Source organism: Erythrolamprus reginae, chromosome 1 (genome assembly GCF_031021105.1).
Source record: "Erythrolamprus reginae isolate rEryReg1 chromosome 1, rEryReg1.hap1, whole genome shotgun sequence".
Classification (NCBI taxonomy): domain Eukaryota; kingdom Metazoa; phylum Chordata; class Lepidosauria; order Squamata; family Dipsadidae; genus Erythrolamprus; species Erythrolamprus reginae.
This window is the reverse complement of record NC_091950.1, coordinates 37,388,927-37,414,370: the sequence shown is the minus strand read 5'-3', so window position 1 is coordinate 37,414,370 and position 25,444 is coordinate 37,388,927. Positions and strand designations below refer to the sequence as shown.

The 25,444-nt window shown below is 38.9% G+C and overlaps 1 protein-coding gene across 1 annotated transcript; it reads right to left on the bottom strand.

Annotated features, from left to right (window-relative positions):
• Positions 1-1,103: 1,103 nt before the first annotated feature.
• On the bottom strand, positions 1,104-24,093 carry CGRRF1 (cell growth regulator with ring finger domain 1). The gene is made up of 6 exons (XM_070733028.1): positions 23,905-24,093; positions 21,740-21,879; positions 18,863-19,040; positions 16,993-17,140; positions 15,886-15,993; positions 1,104-3,150 (listed from the first exon to the last, which is right to left on the bottom strand). The coding sequence occupies exons 1-6, from the start codon at positions 24,006-24,008 to the stop codon at positions 2,866-2,868; spliced, it is 963 nt and encodes a 320-aa protein (XP_070589129.1). The 5' UTR covers positions 24,009-24,093; the 3' UTR covers positions 1,104-2,865.
• Positions 24,094-25,444: the final 1,351 nt, after the last annotated feature.

Here is a 25,444-nt window from a genome sequence, read left to right as displayed (position 1 = left end):
CTGTTTCTTTCCCTCCTCCGCTTGCCCAAGCCACTGCCGCTGCCAGCACAAACATTTCCTGTCAGCGGTGTCCCTGCTGGGCTCCACTTTGCTCCTCCCAGCTCCCCCGCCTTGGCTCCTCCCAGTGTAATCCTCCTGCCTGGAAAATGAGGTGAGATGAACACGTTTCCAAGCTTTCCTCTCCTCTCTCTCTCCCCCCCCTTGCTTCTGATTAGCTAAAGAGGAAAATTGCATTTCTTCCCTGTCATGGCTGCCATGTTTGGGGGCGTGTCTAGTGTGTGTGCGCAGAAATGCCTAAAGCCACGCCCCCAAACAGCCATGACATCGGATGAACTGGAATGTCGGATATCGGATATAATATATGTGAGCCGTCCCAAGTCTTCGGAGAGGGGCGGCATCCAAATCTAATAAAATGATAATAAAATAATAATCCGAAGGACAGATAACCGAGACTCTACTGTATTTTGAAATTTTAGGTGAAAATACAATATTCTCACAAATTCTTCTGAATGAGATAACAAGAATCTTATAAAATTCCATGGCTGTGTATGTCAACCATAATGTACCAAAGTGGGGTGGGTGGGTGGGCTGTCTCATAATTTAAGATGGTAGTAACATCTGGCACCTGAAGCGATTGCTATCATTACATTAAGCCAGTGTTTCCCAACCTTGGCAACTTGAAGATATCTGGACTTCAACTCGCATTCGCTGGCTGGGGAATTCTGGGAGTTGTAAGTCCAGATATCTTCAAGTTGCCAAGGTTGGGAAACACTGCATTAAGCTACCGCTTAATACGCAATATGAATAGGCAATAACTTGATAGTTAGATACATTATGTGTGAATCCACAATGTCTGGATTCACTCTTGGTACTCTGAATGCAGAGAAATTAGTGTTTGTATGTTTATTTATTTGTTTGTAAAACGTATTGGCCACCTAACTTATTCATCAGGGTTTAGTCTTCTATCTTTTTAATATGACCCTAAAGAATGACAATGCGGATTATAATTAAATAATAATAATAAATAAATAAATAAATAAAAATAATTATAACTGCGGTAGGAAACATAGTAATTGTTTGGATTCACACATTAAAGCAAAATATTGTAACCCATGTTTTGTTTTAATGAACCAGAATTGGCTAGATTCTCAACCAAAAACAATGAATGAAATTATGGCTATGTGCGATGTGTACATGAATGCAGACATCATCTCATTTCAACTACACCATACAATTGCTAGAGGGGCTAAAATTGTGTTTGAAATTTGGACAAGTGAGGTGTCCAAATGCTGATAAGTGACATCTTGGACAGGAGGCAAAGTCTACACAAAGCACTTTCACTTGAAGGCATAAGTCTTCAAATCAACTCTCCCCTGAGTTTGGACCATATCAGCTTTTCATGACATCACCAATGTCATGTCATGTCTAAAATTGCCCGAGGCAAATGAATTTTGAGTGTCCAAGAGCAAGACAAGGGGAAACTGATTTGCGGGTCAATGAATATTTGCTTGAATATGCATCTTGTAGACATAGAAACATAGAAGACTGATGGCAGAAAAAGACCTCATCATCCATCTAGTCTGCCCTTATACCATTTCCTGCATTTTATCTTAGGATGGATATATGTTTATCTCAGGCAGGTTTAAATTCAGTTACTGTGGATTTACCAACCACGTCTGCTGGAAGTTTGTTCCAAGCATCTACTACTTTCAGTAAAATATTTTCTCACGCTTCTTCTGATCTTTCCCCCAACTAACCTCATACTGTGCCCCCTTGTTCTTGTGTTCACTTTCCTATTAAAAACACTTCCCTCCTGAACCTTATTTAACCCTTTAATATATTTAAATGTTTCGATCATGTCCCCCCTTTTCCTTCTGTCTTCCAGATTGAGTTCATTAAGTCTTTCCTAATACGTTTTATGCTTAAGACCTTCCACCATTCTTGTAGCCTGTCTTTGGACCCGTTCAATTTTGTCAATATCTTTTTGTAGGTGAGGTCTCCAGAACCGAACACAGTATTCCAAATGTGGTCTCACCAGCATTCTATACAGTGGAATCACAATCTCCCTCTTCCTGCTTGTTACACCTCTAGCTATGCAGCCAAGCATCCTTTTGCTGGGAGTGACAATTCACACCCAATGCCATACTTGCACCTGCAAATGAATGTAAACACTTAACACCATCCGGCAAGCCCAAGAAAACTGAACATACCAGCCACCCCCAACTTGGCAATTTCAGATATGTCAAGACTCCAGATCTTCCAGTCTGCACCATTTCAATATCATGAAACTGACAAAGGCTGGAATACCGAAAAGACATTTGAACCTATGTAGAGAATTGTTATGCATTTCTTTTCCCCGTTCCCTGCTGTAACTTAAAAAGTGCAACATTGCTAATGGCTGAAAGCCAAACTATGTGATATTTACTCTAATACCTTTATAAATAAATACAGATTGCCAACGTCTCTTACATATGAGGATATTTGTTCTCCATATGCTCCGTGATTATTGGAACACACCTAAAATAATATGTTCTGGAAATACTTAAAAAGCCCCCCCCCCCCCAAATATGTCCTTCATTGTTCAGTGCATTGATTCTGTTGCTTAAAGTTCTTCCCCCTTGAGAAGGTTAAATTGAGACTCCTTTGTCATTGGCCTTCACAAGTGATGCTTCTGTGTACCTGGTTAAGGAAAATAAAAATGTTGCTTCTTCGTTTTTCCAAGCACGAAACATCATTCGAGTAGAAGGAAATGCCAGGCAAAACACACTGTTGCAAAACCAACAGCTGAAAGGTTTGTCAATTCTTTGCCTCTGAGTCCCTGATAAGTACAGTACGCAGGGTCCTCTTTTGCAAGTCTCACTCTCTCTAGCTGCATAATGAAAACGACTCTCTCACAAACTGCCGGCACATGGGGCACTGTTGGAAATACTTCACGCATTCATCGCATAGGCAGGTGTGTCGGCAAGGAAGAAGCACCCAATTGACGGCTCGGTTTTGGCAGACAATGCAGTCCTTGCTGCTCTCCTCCAGCACTTCAGGCTGGGTCTCCACCAGCCCAGCCTTTTCAAGCAGGGCGTGGTCTTCGGTCCTTTCATTGGAGAAAGAGCCGCTCAGAGAGGATGCGTTGTTGCTGGCAGACATGAACAGTTGCTGGTGGAGGGAAGATGGGAAAAATTAGAAGGGAGAAACCAGCATTTACCAACATAGAAACATAGAACAGTGATTTTCAACCTTTTTTGAGCCACGGTACATTTTTTACATTTACAAAATCTGGGGGCACACCACCAACCAAAATGACACAAAATGACACTCTAAGACACTCTCCTCTCTTTTTCCATCCCTGTCTCCTCCCCCATTGTGTGTGTGTGTGTATACACACTCTTGAACCATTTCCAAAAACAGGTGAGGGGTGGGTTTTTCTCTCTTATTCTTTGGGTGCTTTTTATATATGCTTTAAATTAAGTCACTTCTCTCTCTTTTGTTTCTCTCTCTTTCCTCTTATTCTCTGTCTCAATCATTTTCTCATTTCTTTTTTTCCTCCCCTTTTTGCTCATCTCTCTCTCTCTCCCTTCCTCTCATAATCTCTCTCTCTCTCTCTTGATTTATTTATCTCTCTTTTTCTTTCTCTCTCTTGCTTTCTCTCTCTCTCTTGCTTTCCTTCTTTCTCTCTTGATTTATTTCTCTCTCTCACTCTCTTTCTCTCTCTCTTTCACCCTCTCTCTATCTCTCTCTTGCTCTCAGCAAAAAGTTGCGAGACCGGAACCTGAGCTTCCTTCTTTGCGGCACACCTGACTATGTCTCGCGGCACACTGGTTGGAAAACACTGACATAGAAGACTCCTCTCTTACATGTTAGGAATCCTCAACGGGGGCTTCCGGTTTGGCGGTGATCGCGGCGGGACATCCTTGGCAGGGCTCTGCCAAGCGATCCCTTCTACCCCCTTCGAAGGTCGCATTTGCGATCGGATCGGGCTCGGATGGCCCGATCCCAGAACAGGGGGCTCCCCTCTGCCCGAGGAGCCATCGCTGAGACTCCAGAGGCAGCGGTTCGCCCCGCAGCTTCGAAGACGGGAGAACCGATCCTCTTCGCCTGAGAGGATCGGCCAGCGCTTTCTCCCCTCACCCAGCGGGAAGCTGAGAAAAAGCTCTAAATTGAAAGTTCTACATTTAACTAACTGAAAAAGAATACATCCGATAAAGGACTCAAGGTAAAAAATTTCCTCTTTGTTTCAAGACCAAAATCTGAAGATTTGATCGTTCGCAAGCCTCAAGGGAAAGTTTTCTTTAACGAGGCGAAAGTGAAAGTTTTTTTTTTCCTGAGTCTCATCCGCAAATAACAGCCGAGACTAAATTCTCTCATTTTCATTGTTTCCATTTTGTATTTGAATTTTGGAATCTATAAAACATTTTTTTACCCTATGCTTTAATAAAAGATCTTGAACTGGAAATGACTATTTAGAAGATTTCAATGATTAAAAGAAATTAGTAAAGATGACTAAAATTTCTTTTTTATAGTCTGTCAAAACATTGTGTTCCGGGCTGACATCTTAACAGCGGAGGAATATTACTTTGTTGCCTTATTTTTTCTCATCCTGTTGTCTTTGCAACATAATAACATTATATAACAACTTGAAAATAAATGGGAAATAGAAGGAACTGATACTTTTCCTTTGGAATATTTACCTTTGGATTAACCTACTTGGATTACTTGCTGATTGCCTTTGAACTACTTTGGATTACTTGCTGATTGCTTTTTTTCCTTGGGATTATTTTTTCTTCTGAGAACCTTTTTACATCTGCCTGATCATATGAACTTCTGACTTCTAACCTGACTCCATTTTGGGATCTATTTTTTTTTGCCTTTGTCTAGAATTTGGAAAAGAACATAGACTCCATTTTAACTACAAGAAAATTATTAATTTGACTTTTTTTTTCTTTTCGTGAGACCTGCAATTGGGATTAAGTACAATTGTATTTTCTGACATTGGGATTCACACTCTTTATTCATCTAATATAATTTCTTGATTTATAAGAAGAACATAACTATACATATTGTGTTTTCTTTTTGATTAATTAACTCTTTTTTTGTTCTCCTTCTGATTTTCCTTCTTTTTATTCCTATTTTTAAAAGAAGTTTGAATTGAAGACTATGCATTGTTAGCAAACCTTGGTTTCCTGCTCTATTCTAATTATTTGAATTGAAATACTCCCCATTTCTTTTTTCTCTCTCCCTTTTTCTCCCTCTTCTTGCTGCCTTATTAAGTCTTTTTTCTCTTCCTTTCTTTTCTCTGTACTTTTTCAAAGTCTCCCTTTTTAAAATAGTTATTACTCTCTCTTTGCTGTCATTTATTTTGTCTTTTTATTAGACCATTTATTTTTAACTTTTATTGGTTTTCTATTCCTAAAAGTTTTATATTTGTTTCCTGAGTTATTATATCTTTAAATTTTTAAATTTTTAAAATAATTAATAACAATATATATTGGATTTTGAATTTTGAATTTTCTTGATAATTGAATAGTTATAATTTAAGCGTAATTGCTAATAAAACAGATTGAATAGATTTGGAATTTATAGAAATTTTCTCCTTTTCACTATATATAAATTTAGATTGATTTAAATTGATTCAAATTCTAAACAGCGGATCCAAAATTGATAATGTCAACTTCTTCAACCGTTGTTAAAACAGTCAAAAAACAACCTACTGCAACAATCTCTTCTCCACAAGTGTCCCCACGTCCTTCCCCGACGCACCAGGCCTCAGCTATGTCTTCCAAGGATAAAGAAAAAGACAAAACAATGCAGCCCAACTTTGCAACATTACAAGAAACTTTAAACAATATGCAGGACTCTATCTTTAAATCTCTAGAGAATGCCACCCAACAAAGAGAGGCTATAAAAGAGGATGCAACACAACAAAGGGAAGCTATAAAAGCAGACTTGGCAGAATTTAAAAAGGAGATGGCCCAACTGAAAGCTGATATGGGCGAGGTGAAAGACCAGATAAAGGTGATCCAACAAGCACTACAAGAAAGTGATGATCGAGTGAAAAAGGTTGAAGAGAAATCTGACAAAAACGCAAAAAGAATTGATTATCTCGAAGGGAGAGCCGATGCAAGACACAGAAGACATGATGAATCAATTATTCAGCTGGAGATGCAACGTGCTTCGTATGGACTACGATTTCAGAACATGAAAGAGGAAAAAGATGAAGATTTAAAAATGACTATGGCGGAAACGATTGGAGGAATACTCCAGGAGGATCCTGCTGCGCTAGTGAAAGAAATCGATGAAGTTTACAGGACTTCGAATAGCTACATCCGTCGCCACAATCTTCCAAGAGAGATTCATATCAAATTCACCAGGAAAACTTTGCGAGATGACATACTCCATTGGGCAAGAAACTCCAAACTTCAACATCAAGGAGTGGAAATAAAAATATTAAAACAAGTTCCAAGAAGTGTCAGAGAGAGCAGAAGAGATTACCAGTTTCTTACCAGAATTTTGATCAAAGAAAATATAACCTATCGTTGGTTAATCCCACAAGGTCTCTCTCTGACATGGCGTTCTACAAGATACAAGCTGGAAAATGTAGAACAAGCTAGGTATTTCTTTGAAAATAGTGGCATCAGCCACATGGACTTTTCAGATAAACAACAAGAGGCTCAACAACAACCAGCACAACAGCAACCAGGGGAGATACTAGCAATCCAACAAGAGGAACTATTGGGGGCCTCAGCTCAAGTAATAGAGCAGGACCAAGGTGCTATAAGAAGAGTTCAGCCTCAGCGAGAAACCAAAAAACCCACTAAATGACAACAACTAAAGATCTAAAGATCTTTTCGGTAAACGTTAACGGACTTAATGAACCAAGGAAAAGGAAACAAATCTTCTCTAAAATCAGAAATCAAAATGCTCAAATTGCAATATTACAAGAAGTACATATTAAAAAAGATAACCAAAAATTATTGTTGAATCCCAAAATTGGAAAAATGTATGCTGCATTAGCAGATCAAAAAAAAAGAGGTGTGGTGATGTATGTAGAGAATTCTATAAATTCCAAACAGATATATAAGGATAACGATGGTAGAATATTGATTGTACAAGTTGATATTGAACCTAGACCTATAGTGGTTGTTTCTATTTATGCTCCCAATGAAGACCAAATGACATTTTATAAAAATTTACATCAAATAATAATAGATTTAGCTATTGAGAATGCATTAATAATAGGTGATTTTAATGCTATTGTGAATAGGCAATTAGACCATTCAGGGGGAGGGAGCCATAATAAAAGGAAAAAAACAAAAAGAAATCTACTACCTAGTACTTTCCAAAAAATGAAAACAGAATTATTGCTAAATGATATATGGAGGGAAAGACACCCCCATAAAAGACAATTTACGTTTTATTCTAATCCCCACAAAATCTGGACAAGAATAGACATGGTATGGACATCAAAAATGGTCGCAGAAGAAATAAGGGAAGTAGAGATAGATGTTAATACATGGGCTGACCACAACCCAATAGTGGTTTATATAAGAAGGAACAATAAACAGAATATTTGGCGGATGAATAGAAATATACTAAATGATAAGAAATATAAAGATTGGATCGAAAAGGAATTAAAAATATTTCTTGAAATTAATAAAACCCCAGACACCACTCCACAGAATATATGGGATACACTCAAAGCTTATATAAGAGGGTTAACAATATCTTATACAGCAAAATACAATAAGGAAAATAAATTAAAGTACGTACAACTAATAAATGAATTAAAACAATTGGAATTTGCATCGCAGCAACACACCAAGAACAGAGACTTTAAAACAGAAATAAATGTAATTAAACATAAAATTAGAATTATAGAACAAAATCAAATAACGGAAAAAATTAAAAGAGCAAAACAACATTATTTTGAACATGCAAATAAACCAGGCAGATGGTTAGCATATAAACTTAGAAAGCAGAGTCAATCCAAATTGATAAAAAAATTAGAAGACAAAGATGGTACAATAAAATATGATACAGAAGGAAAGGCGGACATTGTTTATAATTTTTATAAAGATCTTTATGCCAAAGACAATGTTAGTGAAGATGAGGTTTTTAATTACTTACAGGCCTCAAAATTACCACAAATAACAGAAGATCAACAGACTATGTTGGATGGTCCAATAACAATGGAAGAACTCCTAACTATAATTAAAAAACAGAAAAACAATAAGGCCACTGGTCCGGATGCTATACCGGCAGAATGGTATAAGATAGACAATGAAATAATAAGAAACTATATGCTAGAAATTTTTAATTTATGTAGACTTGAGGGTAAAATTCCGAAATCTTGGTCAGAATCGCTGACAACTTTAATACATAAATCCGGCACTGACCCACTAAAAATCAAAAATTATAGACCCATATCTTTATTAAATGTAGATTATAAAATATTTATTGCCATTTATGCAGATAGACTTAAAAGAATTATAAATGGAATAATACATCAAGACCAAAATGGATTTCTACCAGGGCGACAAATTAAAAATAACCTTAGAACAGTAATAAACACATTAGAATACTATGAACAACACCCAGATAAGACAGCATCCTTAATGTTCTTAGATGCTCAAAAGGCCTTTGACAACGTTAACTGGACATTTATAAAAATGCAATTAAATAAAATGAGATTTGGCTCAAAATTTGTTAATTTAATAGATACTATATACTCAAAACAAACGACTAAAATAATATTAAATAATAACCAACTACAAGCACTTGACATAAACAAGGGAGTTCGTCAAGGATGTCCTATATCACCATTGTTATTTATTATGACACTTGAAACTTTATTAATTAAAATAAGAGCGGATTCCGAAATAAAAGGTCTAACTATAGGAGACGAAACTTACAAACTCCAAGCTTTTGCAGATGACTTAACGTTTATAATTGAAGAACCGATAACAACTGTTCCTTCCTTATTGCAAACTATTGAACAATACGGAAAAGTAGCAGGTTTAAAGATAAATAAAAGCAAAACTTCTTTCTTAACCAAAAATATGAATAAAATACAAGAAACTAAATTAGAAAATATTTCTGGAATAAAAACCGTAAAGAAAGTAAAATATTTAGGAATAAATTTAACAGCGAAAACAATAACTTTAAAAAATGATAATTACATAAAATTATTATCAGAAATTAAAAAAGATTTAGAAACATGGAATAACCTGAAACTATCATTTTTAGGAAGAATTGCCACAATCAAGATGAATATTCTGCCTAAGGTTTTATTTCTCTTTCAGGTAATTCCAATAAACCCAGGGGGAACTTTCTTTAAAACTTTGACAAATTTAGTTAAAAAATTTATATGGCAAGGGAAAAAAGCAAGGATAAAAATAAACTGTTTGGAAGACATTAAAGAAAGAGGAGGATTTGGTCTTCCAAACTGGAAATTATATTATCAGGCCGCCGCCTTAACATGGATTAAAGATTGGATAACCTTAGAGAATAAAAGAATATTAAATTTAGAAGGACATGATCTTATGCTGGGTTGGCATGCATTTATATGGTATGACAAGGAAAAAAATCACTCATATTTTAAAAGACACACATTAAGGAAGTATTTACTAGAGGTTTGGAAGGACATAAAGAAAAATCACTTCTTAAATGTTCCAGAATGGATAGCCCCCTTAGAAGCAATAACACACCCAAAATCTATAAAAGACACGAAAATATTTTATAGATATAAAGAATTATTAAATGATCAGATGAAGCTAAAGCCTAGGAATAAATTACAAGAAGAAGGGATAATAATAGATTGGTGGCATTATGCCCAGATTCGATCCAGATACCAGAAGGATATAACTCTTTACACTTTTAATAAAAGTAAGAATTTGCTAAGTCATTTAATTATTAATAATTCAGTAAAAATGATAGGGAAAATATATAAATTTCTTATCGCTCACAAAAATATAGAGTTGACTCTAAAAGATACCATGATAAGATGGTGCAGAAATATAGGTAAGGAAATAGATATAGATACTTGGGAAAAAGTCTGGATTAATAATTGGAAAATGACCAAGTCAGTTTCATTAAAAGAAAACCAAATTAAAATGTTTTATAGATGGCACCTTCCACCAAACAGGATAGCTAAAATGTTTCCTAAAACATCCCCACTGTGTTGGAAATGCAAGAAAGATATAGGAACTTATTACCATCAATGGTGGACATGTAGCAAAGCTAAAACTTATTGGAAGATGATTGAGAAGATATTAAAAGAAATATTAAAATATGACATAGATAACACCCCGGAATTTTACTTATTAGGAATTACTAATCAGACTTATAAGAAGGAAACTCTTTACTTAATCATACACATATTAACTGCGGCTAGAATAATATATGCGCAAAACTGGAAGGGGGAGGAAATCCCCAAGAAAGAAGAAGTTATAGCTAAAATATTAGATTGCGCCGAAATGGATATGATGACAAGACGATTAAACGATCAAGAAGATACAAAATTTTATGAAACATGGAACAACATATATAAATGGTTAGATAAGAAAAAATAAGAGATAGATCTGTTTTTATTTAGGTAATAACAATATTAGATGTATTTGTTGATGATTTTGATATAGTAGTTTACTCACAAGCGATATATTAAAAATTTTGTTTTATGTATGCTTAGCAATTGAGATTTGTTTGAATGTTTGATTAGATGAATATATTACACATAAATAACATATTAAGCATTTTTACTTATACCGTACTAATATTGCATTTAAGATTTGAAAATTTTTTACTAGACTTTTTAACATTTAACAAATGTTTGATTATGTATTCTTTTTTCTATTTGAATGTATACTTTCAAAAGAAGCGGGGAAATACATCCCCATTTTATGTTTAATGTTTGTACGTCTGTATGTCTGTTTTATGAAAAATAATAAAAAAAAATTGAAAAAAAAAAAAAAAAGGAATCCTCAACGTTATAAACTGTCAGATATTTGCTGAATTTTAGAACATTTTGTGGCCACTTCTGCAAAAGGACTCCTGGAGAAGCCTTGCCCCTTGCCAAAATAAATGCATTGGCAGGTAAACAGGGAATCAGCTCCCTCCAGAGTTTAGAACTGCCCCCACCCTCCTTGCCTTTCGTAAACTCCTTAAAACCCACCTCTGCCGTCAAGCATGGGAACTGAAACATCTCCCCCTTCCTATGTAGTTATTTGTGTATGATATGACTGTATGTATGTTTTTATATATTGGGGTTTCTTGTTTTTTAGACTTTTTTTAAATGTACAGTGATACCTTGTCTTACAAACGTAATTGGTTCTGGGATGAGGTTCTTAAGGTGAAAAGTTTGTAAGATGAAACAATGTTTCCCATAGGAATCAATGGAAAAGCGATTAATGCGTGCAAGCCCAAAATTCACCCCTTTTGCCAGCCAAAGTGCCCATTTTTGTGCTGCTGGGATTCCCCTGAGGTTTTCCTCCATAGGAAACCCCACCTCTGGACTTCCGTGTTTTTGCGATGCTGCAGGGGAATCCCAGCAGGGGAATCCCGGCAGCGCAAAAACGAGCGCTTCGCTGGCAACGGAAGTCCGGAGGTGGGATTCCCAGTGAAGGGAGCATCAGTGAAATCGCAGCATCGCAAAAACACCAAAGTCCTCGAAACCCCACCTCTGGACCTCTGTGTTTTTGCGATGCTGCGATTTCACTGAGGCTCCCCTCGCTGGGAAACCCCACCTCCGGACTTCCGTTGTCAGCGAAGTGCCTGTTTTGGCGCTGCTGGAATTCCCCTGCAGCATCACAAAAACACGGAAGTCCAGAGGTGGTATTTCCCATGGAAGGGAGCCTCAGGGGAATCCCAGCAGCACAAAAACAGGTGCTTCGCTGGCAACGGTAGTCCGGAAGTGGTGCATCCCAGCGGCGGCGGTGGGTTTGTAAGGTGAAAATAGTTTGTAAGAAGAGGCAAAAAAATCTTAAACCCCCCGGTTTGTATCTCGAAGTTTGTATGATGAGGCGTTTGTAAGACAAGGTATCACTGTATTATTGTTATTTTAGATTCTAACTATTAGATTTGTTACTATATATTGTTTTTATCATTGCTGTAAGCCGCCCCGAGTCTACGGAGAGGGGCGGCATACAAATCTAATAAATAATAATAATAATAATAATAATAATAATAATAATAATTTTAACAGAACTATTCCCTGATATTCAGTTACCCTTTGACCCCTTTCTGGGAAGAGGATACATTTATATACAAAGCACAAGACTTATATTTATTTTCTAATAAACCAAATGGGGGTCTTTATCAGTCATTTCTTAGAAATAACATTATAAAGACATTTGTTTCTTCTCAAAATCTAAACATTCAGGATAGTCTGGAAGTTTGGCAAACACCAAGGAAGATGGCTGTGGATTCACTGAGTATCCATATGTCACTTTAGAACAGTGCTTCTCCGTTATTTTCTGTTACACTCCCCCAGGAAGAAGTAAACATTTAGCGTGCCCTCCAACTCTCCACCACGACTATATCGCGGCCACGGCCCGGTCCACCCCCAAATTGCGCCCCACCACGAGACGGGCATCCTATCTGACTCTTGTACCAGTACCTCCGTCATTTTCCTCAGCGTTGTGTCCAGGGCAGCCTGTTCTAAAAGAAAAAGTCTCACGAGTTTGAGAAGTTTGAATGAACTTGCGAGATGTTTTCTTTTAGAATGGGCTGCCCTGGACACAACACCAAGGAACATGACGGAGGTACCAGTACAAGTGTCAGGTAGGGCAGTGTTTCCCAACCAGTGTGCTGCAGCACATTAGTGTGCCTCGAGACATGGTCAGGTGTGCCGCGAAGAAGGAATGCGAAGAGCAAAAAGTTGCAAGACTGGAAGCTGAGTTTCCTTCTTCGCGCCTTCCAAGTTTTCCGGCAGCTGCAGCGCCCCACCCGGCTGGAGCTTCCCTGGTGGCAGCAGTAGGTGAGCTTTAGGGCCCGGCGGGAGGGCGCTAGCAGCAGCGGCACCAGGCAGTAGCCGCGGGGCTGCTGCTGTGAGCGATCGGCAACAGTGTACACCACGCCACCGCAGCAGCAGTAGCCGTGGGGTGGCGGCAGGGCGGTCAGCTGTGAGGTGGAGCTCCCGAATGGAGGCACCGACTGCGGCGGCTGGACTTGTTGCTAGATGCCGTACACGCTGGCTGGGCCGGGACGGAGGCTCCAGCCCCACAGCCATGCCCAGCGCCAGTATGTACGGCGTCTAGCAACACGTCCAGTCGCCGCCATCGGTGCCTCCCTTCCGGAGCTCCACCTCACAGCTGACCGCCCCGCAGCCACCTCATGGCTACTGCCCAATGCTGCTGCTGCGGCGTGGTGTACGAGAAAGAGAGAGAGAAAGAGAGATAGCAAGAGAGAGAAAGAGAAATAGAGAGGGAGAGAGAGGGGGGAGAGAGAAAGACAGCAAGAGAGAGAGAGAGAAAGACAGCAAGAGAGAGAGAAAGACAGCAAGAGAGAGAGAAAGAGAAAGAAAGCAAGAGAGAAAGAGAGAGAGAAAGAAAGCAAGAAAGAGAAAGAGATAAGAGAAAGAGAGTGAGAGAAGCAAGAGAGAGAGATACAGCAAGAGAGAGAGAGAAAGAGAGAAAGCAAGAAAGAAAGAGAAATGGTTCAAGAGTATACACACACACATACACACACACACAAGGGGGGGGGGGAGGAGGCAGGGATGGGAAAAGAGAGGAGAGTGTCTTAGAGTGTTATTTTGTGTCATTTTGGTTGGTAGTGTGCCCCAGGATTTTGTAAATGTAAAAAATGTGCCATGGCTCAAAAAAGGTTGAAAATCACTGAGGTAGGACATGCGTCCTGCTTCCTACAGCAAAAAATCCCCATGTTCCCCAGGGTCATGTGCCCCTCCCCCCGGCATTGCTCCGTGCCCCCCCTCCAGGGGGCCCTGCCTCACTATTTTAGAAGCACTGCTTTAGAATAATGTTTAAGCAAGCTTTAGATGTGTGGAAGTTCCAGCGTTTAAATGTGCTGACATTGAAGAAAACAACTTTAGGAACAAAATATGTAGGATTTCAATTCGGGGCCAAAGTCTGGATATCTGAGACTCCCCACGGTCCCTCTTCTGTAAATAGAATTTAGGGAGCAAATACTGCAATGACAATTTCATGATCAGCAATCGGGGAGTCTCAGAGAAGGGAAAGGAGAATGAAAAGTAATGCAAAGAAAAAAGATACCTCACATATTGCATTGGCATGTTGCATAACAGTGGAAAACTAGGAATTGGAAAGTAGTGAAAGTTAGGAGGTTAGTGGAAAAGAAAGAGAATGGTGCCCTTTTTCACCATGTTGTCAGAAACATGAGAAAAAGCGCATTGATTCCTGGAACTCAGATAAGTGTGTAAAGAAAATTAAAAAAAGAGACTTCTCTAAATGTGGCTTAATTTTACTTTCTAATCCCACTGAAAAAGGAGCCTAGAGGGGGAAAAACAAATACAAATTTTACTATCAAATACACTAACAGATCTACAAGTCTGTGATAATAGAACGATGATTAGTTTTTAGAGCGCTACAATAGGGATAGGAGGAAAACTGTAATATGGCATATATTTGATTTTGGCTTATTTTGATCTAGGAGTTCAACAATAATGATGTAAACCATAGTTTAATGCAACCTAATGTATGAAATGAGCCAGAATGTTTGTCAACAAACCTAATGAAGAATGCACAGGGGAAATTTAGAGAGGCAGACTGGAAAAACTTGCTCCAGGGAATCCAGACAATTATAACCTTCAATTACGAAAGATTATAGATTTGCTGATGTATAAAAAAGCTTTGCTCTTACTTAACGCATCACTACACAAGACTTCCGCACCAATTAAAAATCAGTTCTAGATGTGTGTAATCAAACAAGACTGCCTGGTTTAAAGAATACAATCCTTTTTCTGGTTTAATGGCCGTTTTTTCAAAATCCTAACATCAACAACATCATCAAAAAAGCACAACAAAGAATGTTCTTTCTGTGCCAGCTCAGGAAGCTCAAACTGCCCAAGGAGCTGCTGATACAGTTCTACAGAGGAATCATTGAGTCTGTCATCTGCACCTCTATAACTGTCTGCTTTGGTGCTGCAACCCAACAGGACTGACACAGACTTCAGAGGACAATCAGAACTGCAGAAAAAGCAATTGCTACCAACCTGCCTTCCATTGATGACTTGTATACTGCAGGAGTCAAAAAGAGGGCGGGGAAAATATTTACTGACCCCTCACATCCTGGACACAACCTGTTTCAACTCCTATCCTCAAAACGTCGCTACAGAGCACTGCACACCAAGACAACTAGACATAAGAACAGTTTTTTTCCGAAAGCCATCACTCTACTAAACAAATAATTCCCTCAACACTGTCAGACTTTCTACTAAATCTGCACTTCTATTCTACTAGTTTTTCTCATCATTCCTATCACCCATTTCCTCCCATGTTGACTGTATGACTGTAACTTGTTGCTTATATCCTAAGATTTTTATTAATACAGTATTGCTTCTTCATTGCTTATTTGACCCCTATGACAATCATTAAGTGTCGTACCATATGATTCTTGACAAATGTATATTTTATTTTATGTATCCTGAGAGCATATGCACCAAGACAAATTCCTTGTGTGTCCAATCACACTTGGCCAATAAAATTCTATTCTATTCTATCCCTGGATATCACATTTTTTTCCTCTGCAATGTGGTGGTTCCAATGGGGGCTTATGAAGGGTCTAGTTATCTGTGGGAATTCTTGTCTCACTCTGCTTCTGAATTTCGGGATTTCAGCTCTTTTTTCCGGTCTTTTTGAAGAAAGCAACCTTTAGTAAAAATAAAATAAAACCCTGATCTAGAAAATGAATATGAAAGCTTACCTTTAGATCATGAAATTGACCTTGCGCCAAAAGGAGATACTGATACAGTATCCGGCAGGAAAGCCTGTAACTGGCATCTGGAATATGTATTATCGATACCATTGAAATCTTTAACAAAGACGGAAACATTTATTTCAGCACACTGTTCCTTTGAGTTCAAGCAAATCCTAACCAGACCGCAGCATAGTTAAAAATGTTAACAGGTGATATCAATTGTTAACTCAAGTTGAGTCTCCAACAGTTTTACTTAGTATCTTAGACTTTACATATTAAAAATGCACCTGTTAAATGTTGAGTCGCCTTTAAACCCACACATATATTTTGAAGCTGTGCTATACAAACAAAATTATTACTGTTTATTCTATCTTTCCAATCATTTAATTTCAGAACGGTAAATCAAACACCTACTTTGATTATGATACTTGCCTATTAATGCCCTGTGATTTAACTGATTTATGTGGTCATGTTAATTACTGTTTTTATATAAATGCTTCCATTAGCTGTGAAATAGTTTGAAGTTATTTTGAATTCAGATTGGGCTGTACCTTTTTATTAAGGTATAGCCAATCTGAACTCAAAATAAGTTCAAATTATTTCAAAGCTAATGAAAGCATTAATATAAAAACAAAAAGGCAATCACTGTGTAACCCTTATTTCAATTATTTATTTTGAAAATAATACATTTTGTTTTCAAACAAGATTCTAGTGAACTACTGCTCCCACTGATAGTGATTTCTGTCATGTGATATTTTATTTTAAGATCGCCTAAGAAAATTATTTTGGCTTCATTAGTTGATTATGCAAGTTAAAAACTTGCCAAAATATTAAGATTTACAGTGTTCCCTCGATTTTCGCAGGTAACAGGCCGTTTCCGGCCTCCAGAGAGCCTCTTGGGGATGGGAGCTGTTTTTGCCCTCCCCAGGCATTGAATTATTGATGTGGGCACTTGTGCATGCGCAATAACATAAGTCCACACTCTTTTGGCACCCGAGGAAAAAAAGGTTCGCCATCGCTGCCTTAGCCAATTCTATTCAATGGCACATTTTTTAACACATGTATAGAACAATACAAATTTCTCCCTGTTTAGAAAAAGTGGCGACTACGTACAATGTCATAGATTTCTCTGTTGTCTTCATCAGCAAGGGTTAACAGTACCACTAGTGGGTACCGAGATCTAGGCACTAGACCAAAATCATTGGTGTCTGCCCCTTCTGGTAACCGGCTATGCTTTTCCTCTTCTTCTGTCTTCTTTATACTTTGTTGCGTCAAGGAACGGTCTTTGTCATCACAAATAAAGATTATTTTGTTAATCATGCCATCAACTTGTAAAACAGTCCTGGCCTGCTCTCAAATTGCCATAGGCAGGAGGGGGGGGGGGAACTGAGGGAGCAGCACTGGAGCTAAGACCAGAAGCACATTCCAGGCATACCTTTTTCAAGGCTGTATCCCAAGCTACTGGAACCAGCCAGAGAGGCATGATTTTTACAGCCCACGAAAGTGCTCTTTTGAAGAACGCTATTTATGATGCACCCTGGGGGGAAGGGGGAAATAGGGTCATGGTTAGGCCATAAATTACATAGGGCTGAGCTGACTTTACTTGGTAGTGCTGACATGTTGTTCCTAATAAATAACTGGATTTCTTTTGAACCTTGGCTCGAGATTCATGGTTTAATTAGGGCATCCTTCGGAACCCTGACAGCTGAGATTGTTGAATAGTGGTCATTCAAACTACATAACAACCACTATTCTACAATCTCAACTGTTTTCACCTGAGACAAAGGAATAACTTTATTATTCAGGAGCCCAGAAATTAGGATTGAACCCTTGAATGATTGTGTTCAGTTTTAAAAGCATTATTAGCTCCTACAAACAGCATCCAGCATTGCATAAGTAATTTTCAGTTGAAAGAAAAGGATTTACTTTTCATCATTAATCTTTCAAATTATTCTATAATATTTACCTGCCAAGGATGTACATATAATTCATTCTAGTGGACAAATTGCTAACATGTTGTAAGCTGCCTTGAGTTTAAGGAGAAGGGCGGCATTAAAAATAAATAAATAAATAAATATTGCACACAAGTTAAACACACTTTGAAAATGATTAGGAATAAGAATGGTTGAAGCTATATAAGCACAATACTGCTCTGCTATTTGTAAAAGCAGACACTTCCATGTGAGCCTTAAAAAAGACATGGCTATAGGTAGTCTTTGCTTACTGACTCTGTTTCGGGAACATTTGAAGTTACAGTGACACTGTCTTCACATACAATTGTCACAGCATTTCTGCTATCACATAATCATTATTTACACACTTCAAAGCCAACTTCCTACAGACAGAATCATCTAAGAAGCTGGCAGTAAAATTGTAAGTTGCAGTCACATGAAATCTCACTTAACAACAGCAAATAATTTATTTAATGACTGCAAGGAAATGAGGCAATAATTACAAGACGACTGGCTTAGCAATGGAGTTTCCTGTCCCAATTGTGGTAATTGAGGTTATATACCTGTATTTTAATGAGCTGAAGTAATTTAATGGGACTATCACAACAATTGTGTCATTTTTCAAGCTTGCATACAAGTCAGTAAACATAGCAAAGCAAAGTGAAAGAAAGCTATGATCATCTGAATTCCAATGTAATTCTTCCAAACTGTTTTCAAAGCATGCCCAGTCTTACAAGTACTACTGGATTTCACTCTGCGAGGGCAGTAATAATCACTATGCCACATAACTTCTTTGGATTAGTATACACTTTTTAAAAAATGCAAACATTTTGCCAAAAAATAAATGAAGTGCAATGCATGCAATGTTTGAATTTTAAGAATAATTAAAATAATAACTGGCACAAAGACATTCATGACTTTGCAACCATAGTGAAGTTTTGCTTACAAATACATGTTATAATTTACAAATGAAAACTTTCCCCTGTATAATTAGGCAAAATTTAAAATACACAAGCTTCACTAAAGGATACCAATACTGTTGACAATAGAGATACTCATGACACATTGCATCCTCAAATGACTGGGGAGTTTTTATTCGAAAGCTGTAGGCATGTTTCTGCAGAGCATCATGGACTTTTTGCACGCTGCAGCCCCAATAGCATGAAAGGAGACAGTCTTCCAGGCAATTAGACACCAGGGTAATGCCATCTTGGGGAAAACGAAAGCAATGGTACAAATGTATAACAAAGAATTCTGCTACTCAAAACTCAACAATGGAAACAAAATGCAGTGGTACCTCATGATACGAACCCCTCGTCTTACGAACAACCCGAGATATGAACCCGGAGGTTCGGCAAAAGTTTGGGTTTGGGAGGCCACTGGGAAGCCCCGCCGCCCGGCTGTCACCTTTTAAAACAGCCGGGGGGCTTCCCAGCGTCCTCCTGAACCCAAACGTCAAACCCGAGCTTCTGGGTTCGGCGTTCGGGAGGCCGCCGCGACCCCCCCCCCCGGCTGTTTTAAAAGGTGACAGCCTGGCGGTGGGGCTTCCCAGCAGCCTCCCGAACCCGAACTTTTGCCGAACTTCCGGGTTCGGCGTTCGGGAGGCCGCTGGGAAGCCCCGCTGCCTGGCTGTCACCTTTTAAAACAGCCGGGGGGCTTCTCGGCCGCCTCCCGAATGCCGAACCCAGAAGTTCAGGTTTGGCGTTCGGGTTCAGGTGGACGCTGGGAAGCACCCCCGGCTGTTTCAAAAGGTGACAGCTGGATGGCAGCGTTTTCTTTTTCGTTGCACGGATTAATTGATTTTACATTGTTTCCTATGGGAAATAATGTTTCGTCTTACGAACTTTTCGTCTTACGAACCTCTCCCTGGAACCAATTAGGTTCGTAAGACAAGGTATTACTGTATTATCTTCACACCATGCTAGTATATAATGAATCTCATATTCGCCTGGTCTCGTGATGGCGAACCTATGGCACGTGTGCCACAGGTGGTACGTGCAGCCATATCGGAGGGCACACAAGATTCTGCCCTGTGTCAGCTCCAGCGTGCATGCGTGTGCTGGCCAGCTGATTTTCAGCCCTGGGAAAGCCGTTTCACCCTCTGGATGGTTCAGGGAAGCTTCCCTGAAGTCATGGAGGCAAAAAAAAAGTTTGGAGAAATGCACTTTCGGTTTGCCGTTGTGCTATTTGTTGCACTCCAGAGTTTCAGGAAGACTCCCTGTACCCTCAGGAGTACAAAAAACAGCACCACAGCAAACCAGAAATATGTTTTCCCGAACTCAACCCTGACAAGACAGAGTGGCTGTGGGTTTTGTCTCCTAAGGACAATTCCATCTGTCTGTCCATTACCCTGAGGGGGGAATCATTGACCCCCTCAGAGAGGGTCTGCAACTTAGGCGTCCTCCTTGATCCACAGCTAACATTAGAGAACCATTTTTCGGCTGTGGCGAGGGGGGCGTTTGCTCAGGTTTGCCTGGTGTACCAGTTGCAGCCCTACCTGGACCGGGAGTCACTGCTCACAGTCACTCATGCCCTCATCACCTCGAGGTTTGACTACTGTAACGCTCTCTACATGGGGCTACCGTTGAAGAGTGTTCGGAAACTTCAGATCGTGCAGAATGCAGCTGCGAGAGCAATCATGGGCTTTCCCAAATATGCTCATGTCACATCAACACTCCACAGTCTGCATTGGTTGCCGATCAGTTTCCGGTCACAATTTAAAGTGTTGGTAATGACCTATAAAGTCCTACATGGTATCGGACCAGAATACCTTCGGGACCACCTTCTACCGCACGAATCCCAGCGACCAATTAGGTCCCACAGAGTTGACCTTCTCTGGGTCCCGTCGGCAAAACAATGCCGTCTGGCGGGACCCAGGGGAAGAGCCTTCTCTGTGGCGGCCCCAGCCCTCTGGAATCAACTCCCACTGGAGATTAGGACTGCCCCCACCCTCCTTGCCTTTTGCAAACTCCTAAAAACCTACCTTTGGGACAGGCATGGGGAAATTGATTCCCCTCAGCCGCTCCGTTTATGTATGGTTTGTTTGGGTTGTATGAATGCTTTTAAATCAAGGGTTTTTAACTGTATTGCTTTTTAATCATTGGATTTGTATTTTGTATTGATGTTGGGAGCTGCTCCGAGTCTTCGGAGAGGAGCGGCATACAAATCTAATAAATTATTATTTATTATTATTATTATTAGCTTCCGGTTTGCCCGTTTGGGCATTTTTTTTCAGGTACCAGGCTTCAGTAATTGCCTGTGCGCAAGCGTGAGGGACAGCATGGGTGGATGTGCCTGCGTGAGGGGGTAGGGAAGGGGTGTTGGTATGTGCATGCATGATAGCACGCCCACACACAACTTTTTGGCATGCAAATCCAAAAAGGTTCACCATTACTGGCCTAGTCTGCCTTTCCAACTTCCATGCTCAACAGATTTTCTTCCAGCAATGAAAATATAAAACATTCGGAAACTGACCCATTATTTTTTTGAGGCCATATAAGGTTGTAAATATATTCAGATTAAAACTGTCAGTTCCAAATTGTGCTATTAATATGATGACCTAATTCTTGCCATGTAAAGTTAACCAATGAAGCAGCTGCATACTTTCTGGTGATTCTCTGTAATGAGCTTATAGTGTTTCAGCTCTCATATCCACAAGGACAGAGAACCATTATCCACAGATAAAGGGTGTTTTCTTTTCCCCACAGTGGTTCTTATTTAAGTTTATAGTGCAAATCAAAACCTATAAGGGACAGATTTTTTTTTAATACTTATTGCTTAAGGAGGGATAATAACAGAAGTGATGCATTTCATCTATTTCTGATAAATAGAAATAAAAATGGAGGGAACAAGAGAAAACAGAAAATGCCAACAAATATTATAACATATATTATATACAATATACTGACTTGAAGCTGAAGCAGTTTCTGGATTTTTGATATCTAAACTGAATGGATTTTTCACTTGCCGCATCTGTTTCTGAGACACTTTCACAATTGATTCAGTTTCTTCTGAATTCCTCAGAATCACAGGAACATCCCATCCAAACCTAAGAAGCACAAAATGTTTCCAGTCATAGAATTAAGAAATCTGAAAGAACAGAGCGTAACCCATTATTCAGTGCAACTTAAAGCATAATGAAATAAAAGATCTGTATTAATACCCAAGTCTGAATATTCAAGGAATAATCATTTCTTCAAAGAAGCCACCCTCCAAATTAGGTTACATTTGCTTTAAATTACCCTCTATCGATCAATTAATTTTTCCTTACAAGTTTTTTTTACATGGAAATCATTGTTATTTTTCCTCTCCTGCTAAAAAAATATACAAGCAGAGCCATATTTTCAATCCTGCCTAAGCATCACTCCTGTCAAAACCATTGAGTCTCCGGAGAGGGGCGGCATACAAATCTAATAAATAATAATAATAATAATAATAATAATAATAATAATTCCCTTTCTGTTTTCTACAAAGCCCCATGCTTTATTCCACCTTATCCAGATTTTAAATTTCTTAGATCTCTCAGATTATCTTGGTCCAATTCCTCTCCATTTAAATGGTCCCTCTCACCCAACCCATGAGGTTCCTAATACTGGTTTCCTTTACAAGCATATGACTTCAGCAATAGAGTGATCAATGCCTGGAATGCACTACCGAAATCTGTAGTTTTCCCCCCAAATCCCCAAAACGTTCACCTTAGATTGTCTACAGTCGACATTTCCCTATTTCTAAGAAGTTTGTAAGGAGTGTGTATAAGCACATCCCTGTGCTACTGTCTTATTGTCCTCTTTTATCATTACTTTTAAAATAATAATAATAATAATAATAATAATAATAACAACAACAATAATTCATTAGATGTATATGCCGCCCTTCTCTGAAGACTTTTATTTATGTTTATACAAACTACTACTATCCTATACATGTTTGACAAATAAAATAAATAAAATTTTAATTTATTTATTGGTTTTTAATATAATCGGGGATTTTAGGCTAGTTTATTTAGTTTTAATTAATTGGATTTAGGATACTGTGTTCTATTGTTTCTTTTTATATGTTGTAAGACCCCCCCTAGTCCTCGGAGAGGGGCGGTATATAAATCCAACAAATCAATAAATAATAAAAATAAATAAAATAATCAGTGGTCATGCTTTCAACAGTGTGGTGGGCTACATTAAATCCCATGGGAATCATTCCCATCCCAGACATGCTGGACTTCTTATCTATGCATGTAATATAATTTTATATTAAAACTATTAAAAATACACTTCCTCCTACGCACACACATCCTATAGAACAGTGTTTCCCAACCTTGGCAACTTGAAGATATTTGGACTTCAACTCCCAGAATTCCCCAGGCAGCGAATGACCCACCTTTGTCGTCAGGCATGGGGGAACTGAGACATCTCCCCCGGGCATATACAATTTATGAATGGTATGTTTGTATATATCTGTGTTTAGAAAATGGGGTCTTTTAAATATTTTTAAATAGTAATTTAGATTTGTTGTAAATTGTTTTCACTTTGTTGTGAGCCGCCCCGAGTCTGCGGAGAGGGGCGGCATATAAATCTAAATAATAAATAAATAAATAAATAAATAAGTTGCCAAGGTTGGGAAACACTGCTATAGAAAGATCCGACAGTAGGAATTCCTTGCCCATCACAAGTGGAGGGTATCTGGTTACAGCAGTGTTTCCCAACCTTGGCAACTTGAAGATATCTGGACTTCAACTCCCAGAATTCCCCAGCCAGCTGGCTAGGGAATTCTGGGAGTTGAAGTCCAAATATCTTCCAAGTTGCCAAGGTTGGGAAACACTGAGTTAGAGGACAATCGCTTTTCTGCATAGCTGCTGCATTGAGGACCCAGATTGTTTGGGGGCAGTAGACTGACTCTGCAAACCGCTTGGAGAGGGATGTAAAAGCGCTGTAAAGCGGTATATATGTCTAAATGCTATTGCTATACTGTACTGCACATCTCCCCCCTCCCCAAAGACTCTCAGCCAATCTTCGCGGTTCGATTCCAAAAAACCCCGGCGCGAAACTGTAAAACCATCCACCGCCTCCCCACGACTTACCAGCCCATGATGAGGCCGCTGGTCACCAAGAAGCAGACGAACACCAAGGCGATGTAGAACAGCGGGGAGTACTCGTACAGCGTCACCAGCAACGCAGCAGCCATCGGGAAACGGAGAAAGAAAGAAGCGACTCTCCCGCTCTGAACCCCCACCGTCTTTTTGTTGTCATCCAAGAGCGCATGCGCAAATGAAGCGCATGCCCGCCCAGAAAGCGGCAAGCGGCATCTCTCCACCTGCTACTTCCTCCTCCTCTTGTTTATTGCAGATCTGGTTGGTGAGAGCTTTTTGCAACCGCGCCTTCCCAGTTCGCCTCGTGCTCCTGTGATTAATGCAGATGTCTTCCCGTATATTATACCACTCTTTCAAATCAGCGGTACCGTATATTATTATTAACACCCCATTGCAATACAGTACACCATTTGTTTCTTTGAAACAATTGAACGATGTTTTGGTAATATGCAGCCATACCCACACAAGGCACTTACAGGAGTCGATGTCACTATTAGATTGAAGCGCACTATCCTATAAAAGCCATCCTTCAGTGTTGTTGAATTCCAACTTAAGGGAGGCTAATGGCGAGAGGGGGTGGGAATTGCAGTTTCTGGAGGTTCAAACTGTGGTGATCTTAAAACAAATAGAAAAATATAGTACTACTTCACTAGTAAAGTGCTTCATGCATATCTTAAATGGATCCTTAGATGGATTAAAATAAATAGAATAGAATAAAATAGAATTTTTTATTGACCAAGTGTGATTGGACACACAAGGAATTTGTCTTGGTGCAGATGCTCTCAGCGTACATAAAAGAAAAAGATACATTTGTCAAGAATCATGTGGTACAACATTTTATGATTGTAATAGGGGTCAAATAAGCAATGAAGAAATAATAAGAAAACAAGCGTACATAAATTATCCCAGTTGTTTTTCTCTGCTAACGCCATTTGTATTTTTGAACATTGGTGTACATTTTGCAAATATTTGTCATAACTTGTATACGTATGTATTAAAATTATTAACAAAAACACACTCCATCTTATTTATTTATTTATTCATTTATTTAAATTAATTGATTAATTAATTTTATTTTAATTTATAGGCTGCCCAACTCCTTTCGGACTCTGGGCAACGTACAACATCTAAAACAATGTCAAAAAGGTAAACAACCCATAAAGAAAAAAAAGAATACAAATCATTCATATCTGTACTATACATTTTATTATTATTTATTTATTTATTGGATTTTTATGCCACCCCTCTCCAAGGACTTGGAGAGGACTCAAGACCATTTACTGGACTTGAGCTCAGTTTCACATGATTTAGATCCAAGTAGACATCTCAAACCAGGACCCTTAGGGTTTAAACCACCTTTTCAAAAGAGTGATTGATTTAGGTTTCTATGGAGCCTGCATAACTTCTGACAAGATGATTAGTTATTAGCACACAGATGCTGTGTGTCTAGTTTTTCTTGCAATCCAAAGCTGTCCGGTCAAAAGTGCCCAGAGATTGTTGAAACAATTGGGATAGTATCTTTCAGAGGTAG

Excerpts from the sequence above, each read along its gene's own strand:
- CGRRF1 (XM_070733028.1), bottom strand. The coding sequence starts at position 24,008 with ATGGCTGCTGCGTTGCTGGTGACGCTGTACGAGTACTCCCCGCTGTTC. Across the intron at positions 21,880-23,904 it reads AGCGGCCTCATCATGGGCTG|GTTTGGATGGGATGTTCCTG; the intron begins GTAAGTCGTGGG and ends TGTGCTTCTTAG. Across the intron at positions 3,151-15,885 it reads GTCAATTTCATGATCTAAAG|CAACTGTTCATGTCTGCCAG; the intron begins GTAAGCTTTCAT and ends TCCCTCCACCAG.